Here is a 16,929-nt window from a genome sequence, read left to right as displayed (position 1 = left end):
CACAGGCATGTAAGACGATGTGTTTTGTGGCCTGGGGATGATTTAGCTTGAGCCCAGCTCCTCTTTTTTACAACCATATTGCCTGTGGAGACACCACTTTAGCACAAACCAGACTTTAAGCCTCAGTTTCACCTGTTCAGGGTGGCTGGTATATACCAAAACTGAACCAGTTAAGCAATGTGGAAAACAGATGACTTAGACACCGAGTTCAAAGTCAAGTCAGAACTATACAGACAGAAATCAGAGATGAAATGGTAGTGCAGGTAGCACTGTAGTTGTGACAGACACATTCTTTATATTCTTATATTTATGCTTTGAATTCTTATGTAAATAAGCATTTTTTCACCTGTGTATCTGATTTCGTTGTGTATTTGATTTCGTATGTTACCAAAGACTGCATAAACTAAAAGGCTGTTAATTTTAGTTATAAAAAGTTGCAGCATAATGAAAATATTAGTGCTTAGGAGAAGATTTCATAACTGTCTGTTTCCCTTCCATAGCTATTTTCTGCTGGAAAAATCACGGGCACCAGAGTAGCTGAGCTGAAGGGAAAGTACACCCTGCTGCATAAGACTGTGATAAGGTACAATATTCCTCTTTTAGACTTTGTTTAAGTAGCCAAAACATTACATATTTAAAGTAATTTTCTGCTGATGCTGATGGCTAATTATCATTTAAGGCTTTCTTACAGTGACTGTTCATAAAGAGGAAGCAAGAACATAAAGTTGAAAAACATTGTTATTTAATAGGAAGATTGAAGGTAATTTGGGAATTACTGGTTTGAATAACATCTTTGTTTTTAATATAAACATAATAATGGCAATGGAGGGAAGCACAGACTGCAACAGACAATATACAAGTTTAAAATAAATATATATTCGAAGATCATGTAGCCAGAATTGTAAAGTATGAAAAGACTCTGACCTGCTGAGCCAACATCATAGAGAGCAACTGAAGAAGCTAAAGGCTCGTCCCTAAGAATTTCTAATGAGACTCTGTCACATCTAAATAGATGTGAATTTTACCCTCTGAGAATATTTACAGTCTCATTAGACAGAACTGGTAGTAAATTTAGAAGATTTAACCTTAAGCTTCAAACTATAATCAAACTCAGAAGTTAGGTGTAGTAGTTGTGAGTCTGCCCTGCTCTGGTACTTGCTGGAGGAGAGAGAAGAGGAGATCACGCTCATAGCCCGGTGCCAAGTCTGAGCAGGGCATGTGCGAGTGGAAGAAAAAGAAGATGGAGGGACAAAGTGGGCTGAGATGGTACAGTTTGCACTAGGTGAACAGTGTGTCACAGAACAGAGCAGTCCTACTGCAAATATTGCAATACTACATTAGTATTTGTGACTAATCGTTTTGGTATTACTTATGGTATACCCATAATTATCAGTAAAATCAGCATCATGATAGTCCTGTAATATTTCTGTAATATGTGCCATAATATCCACAATATTAACAGTATTTTAGCCCAATCTCCCTGACAGTCCACATCAAAACGTTTGCAGCAATTCGGCTTATAAGAGCACTGTGGCTATTCTGTCACTGAAGCAAAGGCCTAATTTAAGGATTGTAAAACTAATTCAAGTCATACCTCCTTACTTGGGTTATGTGGGAATGTGGTGTGCCTCCTGGCAATCTGTGCTGAGTAAAGTAATTTGAAAAAGGGTTCCCAAAATCCTGAAGACAGTTTTTCTTGAGGTTAGCTGAGTCTTCTAGTTTCATCTGAATAAAATGGGGAGTTAGAATATGGCTCTGACTCCGTAAAAAGTCATCTGACTTTATTCAGATTACTGCATAGCAAATATTTTTGGGAAGCAGAATTAAAAACAACACTCCTAAACCAGTTCAACTCTCTAGAAAATGCAAGAAGCATTTTCTTGTTGCTCAGAAATAAATGTTTTGTGGGGTTTTGGATCTCAACCTGCTTGAGAGGGTTTCTACCACACCAGTGTTCACTGAGCTGAAGTAGAAATTCAGTAGCTGCTGAACTTGATTGACTTTTAGCCAGTGTTTGTTTGAAACTAGTCTTTGACTGGAAAAACTACAAGCATATTACTACGTATTTTATTTTACATATTTACATAGTGTTCTTTTATATGGAATGTTCTTTTATGTAAAGGCAATTGCTTTATATGTATAGTAAGTGGAATATGGCCTGAGTGAAAACAGGACTCAGCTGTCTTTTGTGTCACACATAAAACTACCATAAACACCGTGCACCAAAAGCATGGAAATGTTAGATGGTAGATTACATCTCTCATTCTTTCCATGATCTTTCCACATCTCCGTTCTTTCGCGTTCTTTCTCACGGGAGCACGAAATTGCAATACTTCTGTAAGAAAGTCAATCAGAGAGAATCATGACACAATCTTTACTTAGATGTAGTCATGTGTAAAAGCAAAACACTCAACGACTGAGTACTAATTCCCACAGATAAATGTCCCTAGCTGCTAAAAGAAAACAAGGGAAATCAATTAGCAAAAATTGATTGTGATCTCCAGGATATTTTAAGGACTTTGCAGACTTAAAAGTAGGATTCACTTGCCCATGTGTTAGCATCAGTAGACACACACATCTGAACTAGGTATCTAGACTCCCTTAACAGTCAATAGAAAGAAATAGGGACCACATACTTCTTCCTTATACGGACATCTGCAAGTGTCTGGTTTTCTCCGTTGTGCATAAAGAGAGTCCTGATGATAGGTTCAGTATGTGTGTATACTCTTTTTCCTGCAATGAACCATTCACAGAATCAATACCACTTTTTAATTTTTCTTTACCCTTACATGTGCAGTACGGTTCTGTGGATCAAGAACTTGTTTTTTCACTTATTACAGTTGAATTTAATCTCTTTCCTAATTAATGCCCATCTGTCCCACTGCTATTACAATAACATGTGGAAACAAATGACACTGGATGAGGTCTTCAAGCTGTGTGTGTTCTTTCCTTTAGTCACAGAAAAAATCTCAAGGAGAAAGTCTTACACATCTTAAACAGCATAGATCCCTGTCACAGCTATGCCAAAAGATTGCAACTGATCTCTCCGATATACAATACAAATTTGTCTAATATGATGAATGCAACTAGTCTGTGTGCAGATAATTTCCAAGGCTGTTGCTAAAGTACACAGAGATATAAGTGTATAGTGTCGTCTTTTGTTTAGTGGTAAATAGTCCTTTATTTCTTGGTTTTAGTTTTGCACATTTTAATATTCTGAAAAGCTGAGATGTCACCTGGAAGATAACATCTTTGATACATTTCTTCAAAGTGTTACGTGCTTTTGAATTTATGTTTGCTGCACAGATGAAATTCTGGGAACAGGCTGTCACCCCGTTCTGGTCCTGTCTCACCCGTCCACTTTGCAGTGAGGCTGCACCTAAAGCTGGTGTACCCGAGCTCATCTTTGGCCCCTGAAAACCCACTTGGTCACATAATCATGTGGCCCAATCGTAAATTTTTATTTTTACAATCTCAATTTAGGAACCTAATATGAATATTCTGTTACACCAAGCTGTAAGAAAGTCAATAATGACATTTCATTGGCAGTTTGGGAATCTCATCTTCTTAAGCCTATGTTAAACTATTAAACACTTCACAAATTCAAAAGCTGCCACATCAGACTTGGCAAGCCTACTTTTGCACTCATGTGATTCTGGGTGTGTACATTGTGTATATGTCCAGTTTCTTCTTCATTGTCTTCAATTAAATTTAAATCTTCGATTGAAAAAATACTGTTGGCAACTATAGCAAGCAAGATCTGGTTTAGATTCAACACTCAGTTCTTGTCTCTATTTTTATCTTCTTACTATCTTGAAAAAAAACAATACTGAGAATTTTGGTTTTATGTAATTTTGTGTAAAATTTCTGGTTTATGTAAGAATTATATTTTAAATGAATGGATATTACTGCAACCAATTATATTTTCTCCTAAAACAGCATGCATTCTGTTGGACTTAAAGAAGATCTAAATATTGTACAGGATCTTGAGCTGATAAGTCAATTTATTTTTCCCTTAAAAAGTTACTATGTAAATATATCACACATGAAGCTATTCGTTTGTGATAAAGGCACACTCTTCTTTCCTGTTGAAGTCTGTGGTTTTCTTATTTTCTGGTTTAAAAAAGGAAGTGGTTATCTAAGGAGAAATGTTACACAAAACAAAACTTTTTCTGCTATGTTTATGCAGTATAGTCAGTTGTATATTTTGTGTTTTTATAGTTACCATCTCAACTCTGTTCTTCAGTGTGATATGTAATTTTGGTTTTGTTGTTAAGCCATAAATGTCATCTTTGAGCTAAAATTTTTATATGGAGTTTCTCAATATGGAAGATTCTAAATTACTTTGCTTTAAATTAAATTGCATTATATTTTTAATTAATAAAAGGCCAGTGATACAGTTCTTTATTCTTCCACATAATTTGTGACTAGTTTTAGTATACCATTATACAAAAGTTACAGTGTAGTAATATTGAGAAGGTATACACAATGATTTCTACAGCATAGAGAACAGTTTTATATGTTGTGCATTGTATATGAATTTTCATACTGTAGTTCCCTTGAAGACTTTTCCATAATAATAAATGTATTTTACTGACAGCCTTTCAAATCTGTTATTCAGCTATCACCTCATAGCTTCCTAAGTATATTATGAATACCAGTCTTCTAACATTGACAGAATATTACAATACGTTTCTGTGATTCTAGACTTTGGTGATACAAGTCAGATCAGATAACTGATCACGTCTACAAGCCTTCATAATAAGCTTCCACAGAAGCCACAAATGTATTTGCAGCTTGTGTATCATTAAATGAGTTACTTCACATACTGGTAACGCTACAGCAGTGACAACATGGAATTAAGCACTGCGTAGATGTCCTGGTATTTATTAAGAACTTAAAGGTGTCATATAGCCCAGACTGGGCCTTGCCCTGGTGAATACTTCCCTGTTACCGGTCCCCACGCTGATTCAGGTCTAGCCTTCAGCACTTCTTAGGATAAAACAGATTCCCCAACTCTTCACTGGTTCTAAGGGGTGCTAGACAAATAAACAAGAGTAGCTAACCATCTTTCATCTGGTTAAAATTAGATGAGATGAATCCCACTCCAACTCTACATATGCAGGAAAAAACCCTCTCATGGCATCGTAGGATAATTCAGGTTTGACAGGCCTCAGGAGGTCTCTGGTCCAACCTCCTTTTGAAGGCAGGGTCAACTAGGAGGTCAGACCAGAATATTCAGGACTTAATCCCATCTCATCTTGAAAACCTTGAGTTAAATATGATAGGTAGGTAAAGAAGTATAAATACAAAGCTTATGTTTCTCACTGCCTAGTTCTAAATTTTTCTGTTTTATGTAGTTTACAGGAATCTGAGATCCAGCTGTTGCAGGAAGCCAAACGTCTTAGTGTAGAACTGGAAAAACAGCAACATGAACTGGAAAAAGCGGAACAGTTCCCTGAAGAATCGTCCAGTGAAGTTTCCCGAATCAGGCAACAACTTCTTAGCTGCCAAAATGAATACAATGCTATTAAAGAAAGAGAGTATGAAATTCAGTGCAAGGTGGAATGGTAGGTGTTAGCGGTCAAATGCTGCTAATCTTGTCATAGTTTATCTAGAAAGATAATAACATAGGATATAACTCAATCTCCTCTCCATCTTACATGGACACATTTCTTGATGGCTGTTGTTAAACAAGTTGCCACAAACTTTCCCTCGTAACAGCAACATTTTAGTGATGAATGAAATTACCCTGTTGCAAGATTTGTAGATTATTTTAATTTTAGAACATGCTACGGTGTCCTTTGAAATACTGTTTAAAATTTACTACATTGAATGATTAATGTTTAGGTAAGCAAAATTAACAGGAACAAGTCAGTCTAGGATACCTTTAATACAAATTACTGAAGTGTTTCAGAGACCTGGTGACTGGAATTTTATGGAAACAATGTCATAAGTAGATGCAATGCTATTTTTAACATCAGAAGCACAGTTTATTCAAGATTTTCTCTTCAGGTATTTAAAGGAGGAGAAGTACTTGTATATTGTCATGTCAGAAAAATGAGAAAGTTTCTCTGAAAGAATTGAATAATTGACATTTCTATAAAAGGAAAAAAGTCCAGAATAAGCTTAGTATTGTCTCTATTTTAATTATCTGCATATATGAGTGTGTTGTGCTTGAAGCTTTTATAGTAAAATTACAAAAAGTACAAAAATGCTTTTAAAAAAGCATTTTTAAAAATATGTACCTATGGAAATGAACTAATATTTTCATTTTGTGGGGTGCTTGCAATTTCAATCCAACTGTAGTGTAGTTGACTTATGTAAATCCACATAAATAATGTCAGCAGCTCAGCAGTTAAAACTATTTTTCTGTAAGAAGAGCAGGGGCACTGTACAAACGGCATAGAACAGATTTTTCTGGCAGTTCTTTCTTGATTTTTTTTTTTTAGAGCCAAATATTTGCTCTAAGAGAGAAAGAAACTTGAGAGAGAAGCAAATTGGGAGTGGGAGAAATAAAGAAACATTGAAAGCATCTGGAAAAAATTATTTGCTATGAGATAAATAAGCAACATGAAGTTTCCTGAAATAATTATTCAATACAGAATTTATTGCAATTTTCAAGCAGTCCAGCAATGTCCTACAAAATATCATGCTTTTTACCCATTTGTCCTCATGTCTTATGAACATTTTTCACTGATTTTACATCACTTTTCCAAAAAATGATGGGGTTTTATATGTTTAGGGGATATTTACACATACTCTGTTATCTACCTCTAGTCAAAAGGAGATTTCTGTCCTACACAAAATGCAGTTTAGGTATTGCTTCAACTATCTTTGCACATTTACTGCATTAATTCTTATATATGAATTGAATATCCTATGCTGCAGATTAAAAATACACTTTTTGGGTCAGTCATACTGTGAAAAATGTTCTTTCACTTTAATAAGAAACTTCCTCTGTTTGGTGTTGTGTATTGCATGAGATCAAAACCAGCTGTACAGTCTGACCAGAGGTCCGTATGGCGCAGTATCTAACGGCGACCAAAAGTGCAGCCCCCCGCCATTTGTGATGCAGGGATTTCATGAGCCAAATACAGTTCTCTGTATTTAGGAATCCTCAGCTGACCCCTCTTCCTTGAACTTCTCCTGTCTCCTCCTCAACTGTATAAACTTCTGGCATTGCGACACCCTGGGCAACGAGTTCCACAGCTGAACTACACAAGAACTGCCACCTCCTTTCTTTTTTGAACCTGACTCTTACCAGCTTCATTTCATGCCCTGTAGTTCTTGTTTTGGATGAGACAGTGAACATCTGACCCTCTCTTCATTTTCTGTGCTGCAGGGTGGTTTGATAGATCTCTTTTGTGTACTCCCCTTAACTTGTCAACCTTCTAAACTGAAGAGCTACAGATTATTTAGTTGTTTCTTGTCTGGAATCTGTCTCATGCCTGGTGGTAGCATTGGGTCTTATGCGTGTTGTGGTGTGGAGTGAGGAGGATGTGCCTTGGTTATGTGTGGATTTGTTTACTGGGAGAGAAATGAGAGGGATTTTAATGTTAGAGTAGTGTAGAAAGGACGGGCAGAATACCTATCTATGTGGGGAATGGGTGAGTGAATGTAGTGGGGAGATGAGAAATCAGCTATGAAGAAAAACAGGTAATGGATGTGAATACATGTTGGTAAAGAAGCGATGGGTTTGGTGCCTGTGAAAGACAGTGAAAATAGTCCAGACGGTTCAGAATAGAGTTGTGAGTATCAGATGATCTAACAGCAACATTGATGTAAAATGGAGATGTATATGCCTGATGGTTTTAAACAAACGGTAAAGCGACGTCTTCTGAAATATCTGTGTGCACGGGCGGTGTCACAGAGGGGAAGCTGCATCAAAGATAAGTTTGCTGTTAGGTGACTGCTTGGTTTCTTTCATTTCTCAGAAGGAAAGAAACTCATGGTCCAACCTCCCTTGGCCCTTGATCTCTCTGGAGCACAGTTTCCCTTGCTGTCCAACTGTGTTAATACAGTCCCAGCTGTGCTTGGCACTTACGAGTAAACTTCTCTTTGGGAATTATGACTAATGGCTGTTTAGTCTGAAAACAAACATATTGCTTATTTACCGTCTTATGTATAACAGGCAGGGAACATGGAGGGGAAGAGCTTTTGAAGGGAATATCTGTGTCTCATCTACTGCTTTATCCTTTTCTTAGAAGTCTTGGATCTTGTCTAGTCAGAAAAACTGCTGAGCTGGAAGTGAGAGGGAACCTCTGCAGATCTGCTTCTCTGTTTCTATAAGCTTTTTCTTTCCTTCCCTTTCCCTTTCCCCTTTCCCCCTTTCCCCCTTTCCCCCTTTCCCCTTTTCCCCTTTTCCCTTTTTCCACTTTTCTCCTTTTCCCTTTTCCCTTTCCCTTTTCCCTTTTCCTTTTCCTTTTCCTTTCCCTTTCCCTTTCCCTTTCCCTTTCCCTTTCCCTTTCCCTTTCCCTTTCCCTTTCCCTTTCCCTTTCCCTTTTCCCTTTTCCCTTTTCCCTTTCCCTTTCCTTTCCCTGAAGAGTCTCTAGTCTCTGCGGCCTTTACTTCCTACCTCTATTCACTTTCTCTGATAGCTAAGGGCACTTAGCACCTTTTTTGCACTGATTCAAGTATGACAACAGTAAACTTTTTCTCTTGAAGCATCATATAGATATACTATAACATTAGCAAAGTTACTTTTGTCTCAAGGTCCCTTAGTATTCTATGTTATCTTTTCCATATTTCATTACCTATTTGCTTGCCTCTGTAAACAAATTTTCTTCCAGATCAGATACCTTTTTCAACAGCTGAAGGTGATATTTCATCTGCTGTTTTAATTCTTTATTGTTCCAGTGAGTATTCAACTTTCCAAGGGTAAATTTAAATTGCTTTCCACTCTGTAATATTAGCAGGTTTACAGAAATTTTGTGACTTTTTTGTAGCTTAAATAGATACATAAGGTGTTCAGAAGCAGCTCTGATGCACTTTAGCTGTCGGGAGAGTCACCCTGAGGGTGATTGTGTGGGTGTGGTGTACCTCCACTGTTGGTGTGTCACAGAATCACAGAATCACTAAGGTTGGAAAGGACCTTCAAGATCATCAAGTCCAGCCATTAATCCAGTGCCACCATGTCCCCTAAACCATGTCCTGAAGTGCCACATCCACACGTTTTTTGAACACTTCCAGAGATGGCGACTCCACCACCTCCCTGGGCAGCCTGTTCCAATGCCTGACCACCCTCTCAGTGACGAAATTTTTCCTAATATCCAATCTAAACCTCCCCTGGCGCAACTTGAGGCCATTTCCTCTTGTCCTATCACTAGCTACTTGGGAGAAGAGGCCAACACCCTCGTCGCCACAACCCCCTTTCAGGTAGTTGTAGAGAGCGATAAGGTCTCCCCTCAGCCTCCTCTTCCCCAGACTGAACAACCCCAGTTTCCTCAGCTGCTCCTCATAAGACTTGTGCTCCAGACCCCTCACCAGCTTCGTTGCCCTTCTCTGGACACGCTCCAGCACCTCAGCATCCTTCTTGTAGTTAGGGGCCCAAAACTGAACACAGGATTCAAGGTGCGGCCTCACCAGTCCCGAGTACAGGGGCACAATCACTTCCCTACTCCTGCTGGCCACCCTGTTTCTGGCCAGGCTGCTGTTGGCCTTCTTGGCCACCTGGGCACACTGCCGGCTCATATTCAACCAGCACCCCCAGGTCCTATTCCGCTGGGCAGCTCTCCAGCCACTCCTCCCCAAGCCTGTAGCGTTGCATGGGGTTTTTGTGACCCAAGTGCAGGACCCTCATATTAAACCTCATACAGTTGGCCTCTGCCCATCGATCCAGCCTGTCCAGATCCCTCTGCAGAGCCCTCCTACCCTCCAGCAGATCAACACTCCCGTCCAACTTGGTGTCATCTGCAAACTTACTGAGGTAGCACTCGATCCCCTCATCTAGATCATCTATAAAGATATTGAACAAGACCGGCCCCAGAACCGAGCCCTGGGGAACACTGCTTGTGACCGGCCGCCAGCTGGATTTAACACCGTTTGCCACAACTCTCTGGGCTCGGCCATCCAGCCAGTTCCTCACCCAGCGAAGAGTAAACCCGTCCAAGCCATGAGCCGCCAGTTTCTCCAGGAGAATGCTGTGGGAGACGCTGTCAAAGGCTTTACTAAAGTCCAGGCAGACAACGTCCACAGCCTTTCTCTCATCCGCTAGGCGGGTCACCTGGTCATAGAAGGAGATCAGGTTGGTCAAGCAGGACCTGCCTTTCATGAACCCATGCTGGCTGGGCCTGATCCCTTGGTTGTCCTGCACGTGCCCTGTGAGCACTCTCGAGATGAACCTCCCCATGATCTTCCCCGGTACGGAGGTCAGGCTGACAGGCCTGTAGTTCCCAGGATCCTCCTTCGGGCCTTTCTTGTAGATGGGTGTCACATTGGCAAGCCTCCAGTCTTCTGGGACCTCCCCTGTTAACCAGGACTGCTGATAAATGATGGAGAGTGGCTTGGCAAACTCCTCCGCCAGCTCCCTCAGTACACTAGGGTGGATCCCATCAGGCCCCATAGACTTGTGGGTGTCCAGGTGGCTTAACAGGTCCTTAACTGCTTCCTCCTGGATTATGAGGAGTACATTGTGCTCTCCATCCCCGTCTTCCAGCTCAGGGGGCTGAATACCCTGCAGATACCTGGACTGGCTATTGAAGACTGAGGCAAAGAAGGCATTAAGTACCTCAGCCTTATCCTCATCCTTGGTGACAATGTTCCCTGCCATATCTAGTAGGGGATGGAGATTCTCCTTGCCTCTCTTTTTGTTGTTAATATATTTTTAAAAACATTTTTTGTTATCCTTTACGACTGTGGCCAGACTGAGCTCTAGCTGGGCTTTTGCCTTTCTAATTTTGTCCCTGCTTGACCTAACGAGATCCTTGTACTCTTCGTGAGTTGCCTTCCCCTTCTTCCAGAGGTGATAAACTCTCCTCTTTTCCCTGAGTCCCAGCAAAATCTCCCTGTTCAGCCAGGCCGGTCGCCTTCCCTGCCAGCTCATTTTACAGCACATGGGGACCGCCTGCTCCTGCGCCTTTAAGATTTCTTTCTGGTTTGTGTTTCCGTTCTGTTGTGCAGTGTGCTGGTTGTATGGATGTACTGGGACACACTAGCAGTGTGTCTGCCCGTGTGCTTAGCGCAGGAGGGGAAAAACAGTTGGAAGGATTTTACTGAGGTTATAAAGTTTGGTCAGCTATCCCAAAGTCAAACCTGACTCCAGGAGTACTCTTCCTCTCAGAAAATACTTGGCAAGCGTAATAAAGAAAAAGGAATAGTGATCTTGATTCAATTCTGGTACAATTGCGTTCAGAGCCATGAAGTTTCTTTATATAACTGGGACTGAACAAGCCTCAGTAAATAAGAACATAGAAACATAAAAATCAGATTAGCATAAGAACAAGGAAAGGATCAATGTGATCACTAAGGATTTGTTCTATCTTGAGGAAACTGATTTCATTTTAATGTCCATGTGAGGCTTAGAGTCCTGGTTTGTGAAAGAGCTGCTTTTGTTTATCAGGCAATAGTATCAACAATAGTTTATTACTGAGAAATAAGAAGTGTATCATCTAGATTAATTTATCATCTGAACTATATATGTAAAAGCAAGCAATTAATTTGTAATGGAATTATCTATAACAAGAGTTTGTGAGTTTAAAGGTGCATGATTCCTGAAAACAATTTTCTTTTAAAGCCTAGGTCCAATCTACAGCCCTCACAGTCATTTGTGCAGGTAGCAAAATGGCTATTCGCTGAAGTACTACGTGCTCTTGCTTGCAAGTCGGGATTGCAAAACAGAGTTTGTCCCTGTAGAACCATTGCAAATATGGAAAATTATTTCAACGCTTGTAATTATTTCAGGATTAGTCATCAATAATTCAAAAATGAAAAGTTAAGCTTTTGTCCATAGTTTTTCTACTAAAGAATTACGAGTCATAAGTAAAATAAATCGAGTTACAGTTGAAGTTGTTATCAGCTAGTCTTGTGACTGCGTTCTCCAGTACATGCAAACTAATTACAGCTAAGAGTCCTAAAGGAATCTCATGCTGGCAGCTTGGCAGCTGCGATATCTTCTACATGTGGTCACTAAATTTTACTTGTGAGGTGCTGAGCACCTTCTATGGATTCCTTAGCAATCCCAGCTATGTGTCAGAGTAGCTGAAGGAGTTTGCTTTCTTGCATGATGGGATTCATAATGATAACAATATTCTGGCTATTTTGTGAGCCGAGGAACTGAAATGGACCTCTGTTGACAACTACCACTACATTTTTAATCTCTCTGACTTAATTTTTTTCTTTCTGTGTCAGTTTGCAGCTGTAGAAATCTCTCAGGGAAAAATCTGGAATGTGTTTTCATTAATGGTCCAATTTTCCGACTGCTTTTTTTTTAACTCATTGCATCTGCATCCGTGATAGCTTTTCATGTACAGTACTGCTATTAAGCTTCATGAAAATAAGTTAAGCAATGAGAGAAACATTTGCAGACATTCATGCTTAAACTTAAGAGTTTTGTCTTCTTTTATTATGTATGTTATGGGTATAATGATGATAATACTAAAAAACCACAGGATTTTGAAAAATACACTCATCAAAGGGCTGTAAAACAATGGGAATGATGAATGCCTAACGCCAGTTGCAGCTATTTTGTTTGTTGTTTTGATTGATGTGTAAATATTTTATAGACAGTCATGAGGCTGATGTCAGTATCTCACAGATGACAAGACTCAAATTCTAAATGGAAAGACCAGATTTTCTCTTCATACCTTAAGCTTCTGTGTACATATAACTATTAAATCAGAGACTGAACTTAAAATCTTTGAAAAATCTTATTTGATTTCTTAATCTGAGTTAATCAACCTCATCTCCCTTTACAGTCAATGGAGAGAAATATGTTATCTTCAACTGGTAATTTATCTCTTCCTAAAATAGGTACCTGGGATGTCAGATGACCTGCCCTTGGGTCGTTCCTCAGGTATTCCTGAGAGCAAGGAAGCCTGGGGATGTTAGCGTAGGGGTACCTGTCGAACTTTTGGATATGGGCAGCTGGACCAAACTCATTGCTCAAAAGGGAGAGATTTAACTTCTTTCTTTTACTCCCTTTTTCTTTTCACACCGTTCCTGGTTTTTTGTGTGGAAGTAGTTAGTCTATCAGCTCTTAAGGTAACTTAACTTGGTGCTTGCCATTGTGTTGCCTTTGTTTATGTCACAGAAAATGAGGTGTTCAAATCATGTTACTTTCGCTGGATGGAAAAATCTTTGTTGTGAAACTGGAATGGCTCCACAGGAATCTGTCCTCACAAGTAAGGAATGTGACAAAAGAAAAACAGTGTCAACTTTGCTCTCCCTCCTAATTTTTGGGATTGCTCTTTTGATTGTCTGGCATATTAAAGAGGGCAGAGCACAGACTGATGACAAGCAATGCATTGCCTCTTTAATCAGTTTGCACAGGGCTTATTTAATCTTGTGGCAGTCAAACAGTTACAGGTATTTGTGCAGAGTGAACATTCATTATAATTAGTGTGATTATGCCAGTCCCAAGGAGTCCAACTAGGAATCCTGCCAAAATGTGTTGGGAATAGGAATTGTCCTTATTAACTTACTTATACATTTAGACAATCTCTTGGTAAGTGAAAACATTGTCTTTAAGCCATGTGGCATTCCAACACAATATATTAGGACTCAGTTGTAGCTTATAGGCACAGCACACAGCAGCAGACCAAAGCTCTGGAGCCCTCAGCACAGGAAAGACATGGACCTGTTGGAGCAGGTCCAGAGGAGGCCACAAAAATGCTCACAGGGATGGAACACCTCTCCCGTGGGGACAGGCTGAGAGACTTGGGGTTGTTCAGCCTGGAGAAGAGAAGGCTCCAGGGAGACCTTATTGCAGCCTTCCAGTACTTAAAGGGGGCTTGTAAGAAAGATGGGGACAGACTTTTTAGCAGGGCCTGTTGCAATAGGACAAGGGGTAATGGTTTTAAACTAAAAGAAGGTAGATTCAGACTAGATATAAGGAAGAAATTTTTCACAGTGAGGGTGGTGAAACACTGGCCCAGAGAGGTGGTAGATGCCCCATCCCTGGAAATGTTCCAGGTCGGGTTGGACGGGGCTCTGAGCAACCTGATCTAGCTGAAGGTGTCCCTGCTCACTGCAGGGGGGTTGGACTAGATGACCTTTAAAGGTCCCTTCCAACCCTAACTATTCTATGATTCTATGAAAGCTGCCATCACAGAATCTAAGTAGCTCAGTTTTCAATGCAGTTTGAGCCCCTTGATCTCAAGGAGGCTTGACCAGCATTTCTCTGGCTGGAGCTGCAAACACAAATTTAAGTGCTGAAGTTGATTCTTTGCTACATCTTAGAGAGAGGATTTGGTTGTTCTACCTATTCCTCTGCTGCAATCTTTATTCCTTTATAGCCTGAGACTCAGAAGTGTCATCACAGGTACTAAGTACTTTGCAAGAACCTGCCTTCTTGTTCCCAACCAATAGCACAAGTTCAGTTTGGTTGTGACAGCGTGCAGGCTGCTGTAGCCCATTTGCCTCCTATAGGTGCAGAATTGTTCTGTGCATGCACTGGGGACATACTGATGTATTTCTTCACTAGGTCTAATTTTTTTATTTTTGGCGTTATTTACCTACCCACCACCAAGAAGCTCCCTATTGTAAATCTAACAAGCTTGTTGGTTCAGCTTCACTTTTGTAGTCACTCCATCTTCCTCAGGGCAATATTACTAAAAATACACCCAGAAGACCTAAGAGCTTTCCTGTTTTTTCTTTCCTCCTTCTGCCCTCCTTTGTCATCTGTCTCTATTGTTACTTGAAATGAAATTGCAGCATAGTTTTGGATACAGGTTAAGATCACCATGGCTATTCAATATAGTTTTCTACTATACCTCATTGATTTAGTCTACAAACCCTGTCACTTTTCAGGATTTCTTTTTCACAGGACCCTGCTAGATTTGAAGAGCTTCACTTAGTTGCTTACAATGTGAATGTGAGCGTGAGCAATCACTCAAAGGAAGAAGAAAGTTTCTCACTATCATCAACTGCTCTTTCTTTGATGTGTAATGTCTCTGTGGATATTTATAACCAACCTACTCTTTCCTTTTGCCTCAGTTCCACGCTAAAATTTTGTTTTCTGAGGTTGGGAGGAACTGTGGGCACAGGGTGCCTTCTGACCTGTTATACTCTGCTAGTATAAAGACAAAGGTCAGTGAGGCATCCCTGCAGGAGGTGGTAAGACTAAGAAGAATCAGGTTCAAAAGTTTAGATGTGCACTGTAGAAAAAACCTGCATATGTACAGCCTGTCTTTTAGGACTTCCAGTTACCAGTCAGCAACTTTCCTTTAATTTCGGACATGTTTCAATTGTCCCTGATGATAATTCACCATACATTTTAGTCTAACACAAGACAGGCTTCCATACTTTTTATTGTTTGACATATTACTAACATGTTTAGCTCTGGTTTGATTTTCCTGTAGTTTGCAAGAAGAAAAACGGCTTCTGGAAAACGAATATGAAAGAATTCCAAAACAAAGGGTAAGTATGAAACATGAGAAAAGCCATGGTTTACGTTCTGTCACCTAACATAAAACATCAGTGAAAATATTTTCAGAATGTGAAGCTCTAGAGTTTTTTAAAATCTGGAATACATAGAAAAATCAAGAGGTAGATTTTATAGGAGAGGCTATAATATATTATTCAGGTTTGATAACTCTAAGACAAGCTAGATCTTTACTCTAGTAAAGATCAAGATCTGGATTTTCTTATGTTTACTCAAGAAAATTTTTTACTGTATTCAGCAAATGTATACTGCATGTAAAGATGGCTGTCAGATATTGGTTCTAGGATGCAAGTATGGAAAATACATTTGCAGTCATAAATCCTGATGGATCTGTGTGGTTTTGTTGGAAATAAAATTCTGCTGGTTATTGATCAAAGAAACACACAGCTGGTAAAAAATTATGTTTCATACCGGTTGTAAAAAATTTTATTGTTTAGTGTTATTGATTCTGTAATGTCACAAGCCTGCAAAACACAAAAATTATCTGATCTTTTACTTCATTTTTAAAGGAAGCAGATAAGAAAATTAAACAGTTGAAAGAAAATTGTGATGAGCTCTGCAAAGAAGTAATCCAAAGAAAAGCAGAAATTAATGCAATAAAGGAAGATGTTTCATCCAAGCAAAAGCTGATGTTAATAGACAAGAAGGAAGTGGAAAAGATTCTGGAGAAGCAGGCTAATTTAAAAGTAACACAAAATTAACTGTGTGTATGTATATCTGTCTGTGGGTGCATGCATCTGTGTGTATATGGGTACATGCATTTTTCCGAGGAAACGGTGAATCTTCTGGATGTTGTTTGTCATTCCAAATTCATTAGATGGCATTACATAATATATTACATCATTTTTCAATAAGCATGAAACATGCTGCTGTGCCATATCCATTATTGCTCCTTTAGGAAATAATAATAGTCATGGTTTTGATTACAAAACTGGTTTTTATAATGACATGCTGTATTGTGTTATTGAAGGCTGCTCTAACATATGCTGAGATCCAAGTTAATACAGATTTACACTGAGAACTAAAAAACATACCCAGGTCTTTGCTGCTTTCCTTTCCATGGTATAGATCACAGAGTCACCGAATCATTAAGATTGGAAAGGACCTTCAAGATCATCAAGTCCAACCGTTAACCCAACGCCACCATGCCCCCTAAACCATGTCCTGAAGTGCCACATCCACATGTTTTTTGAACATTTCCAGTGATGGTCACTTCACCACCTCCCTGGGCAGCCGGTTCCAATGCTTGACCACCCTCTCGGTGAAGAAATTTTTCCTAATATCCAATCTAAACCTCCCCTGGTGCAGCTTGAGGCCATTTCCTCTCA

At 39.5% G+C, this 16,929-nt stretch overlaps 1 protein-coding gene across 1 annotated transcript in view; it reads left to right on the top strand.

The window, feature by feature from the left end:
* The window catches only part of CCDC146 (coiled-coil domain containing 146), a gene marked incomplete at both ends in the record, with an annotated part of 75,278 nt that overhangs the window by 34,025 nt on the left and 24,324 nt on the right, over positions 1 to 16,929 (top strand). Inside the window, 4 exons of the mRNA XM_082012410.1 lie at positions 501 to 583; positions 5,361 to 5,570; positions 15,519 to 15,576; positions 16,111 to 16,287. Coding sequence (XP_081868536.1) covers positions 501 to 583; positions 5,361 to 5,570; positions 15,519 to 15,576; positions 16,111 to 16,287 — 528 coding nt within the window. The remainder of the gene's footprint in view (positions 1 to 500; positions 584 to 5,360; positions 5,571 to 15,518; positions 15,577 to 16,110; positions 16,288 to 16,929) is intronic.

The sequence above is a fragment of the Phaethon aethereus genome, assembly GCF_964289735.1.
Source record: "Phaethon aethereus genome assembly, chromosome: 1".
Taxonomy (NCBI): Eukaryota; Metazoa; Chordata; class Aves; order Phaethontiformes; family Phaethontidae; genus Phaethon; species Phaethon aethereus.
This window is presented reverse-complemented; position numbering and strand designations above follow the sequence as displayed.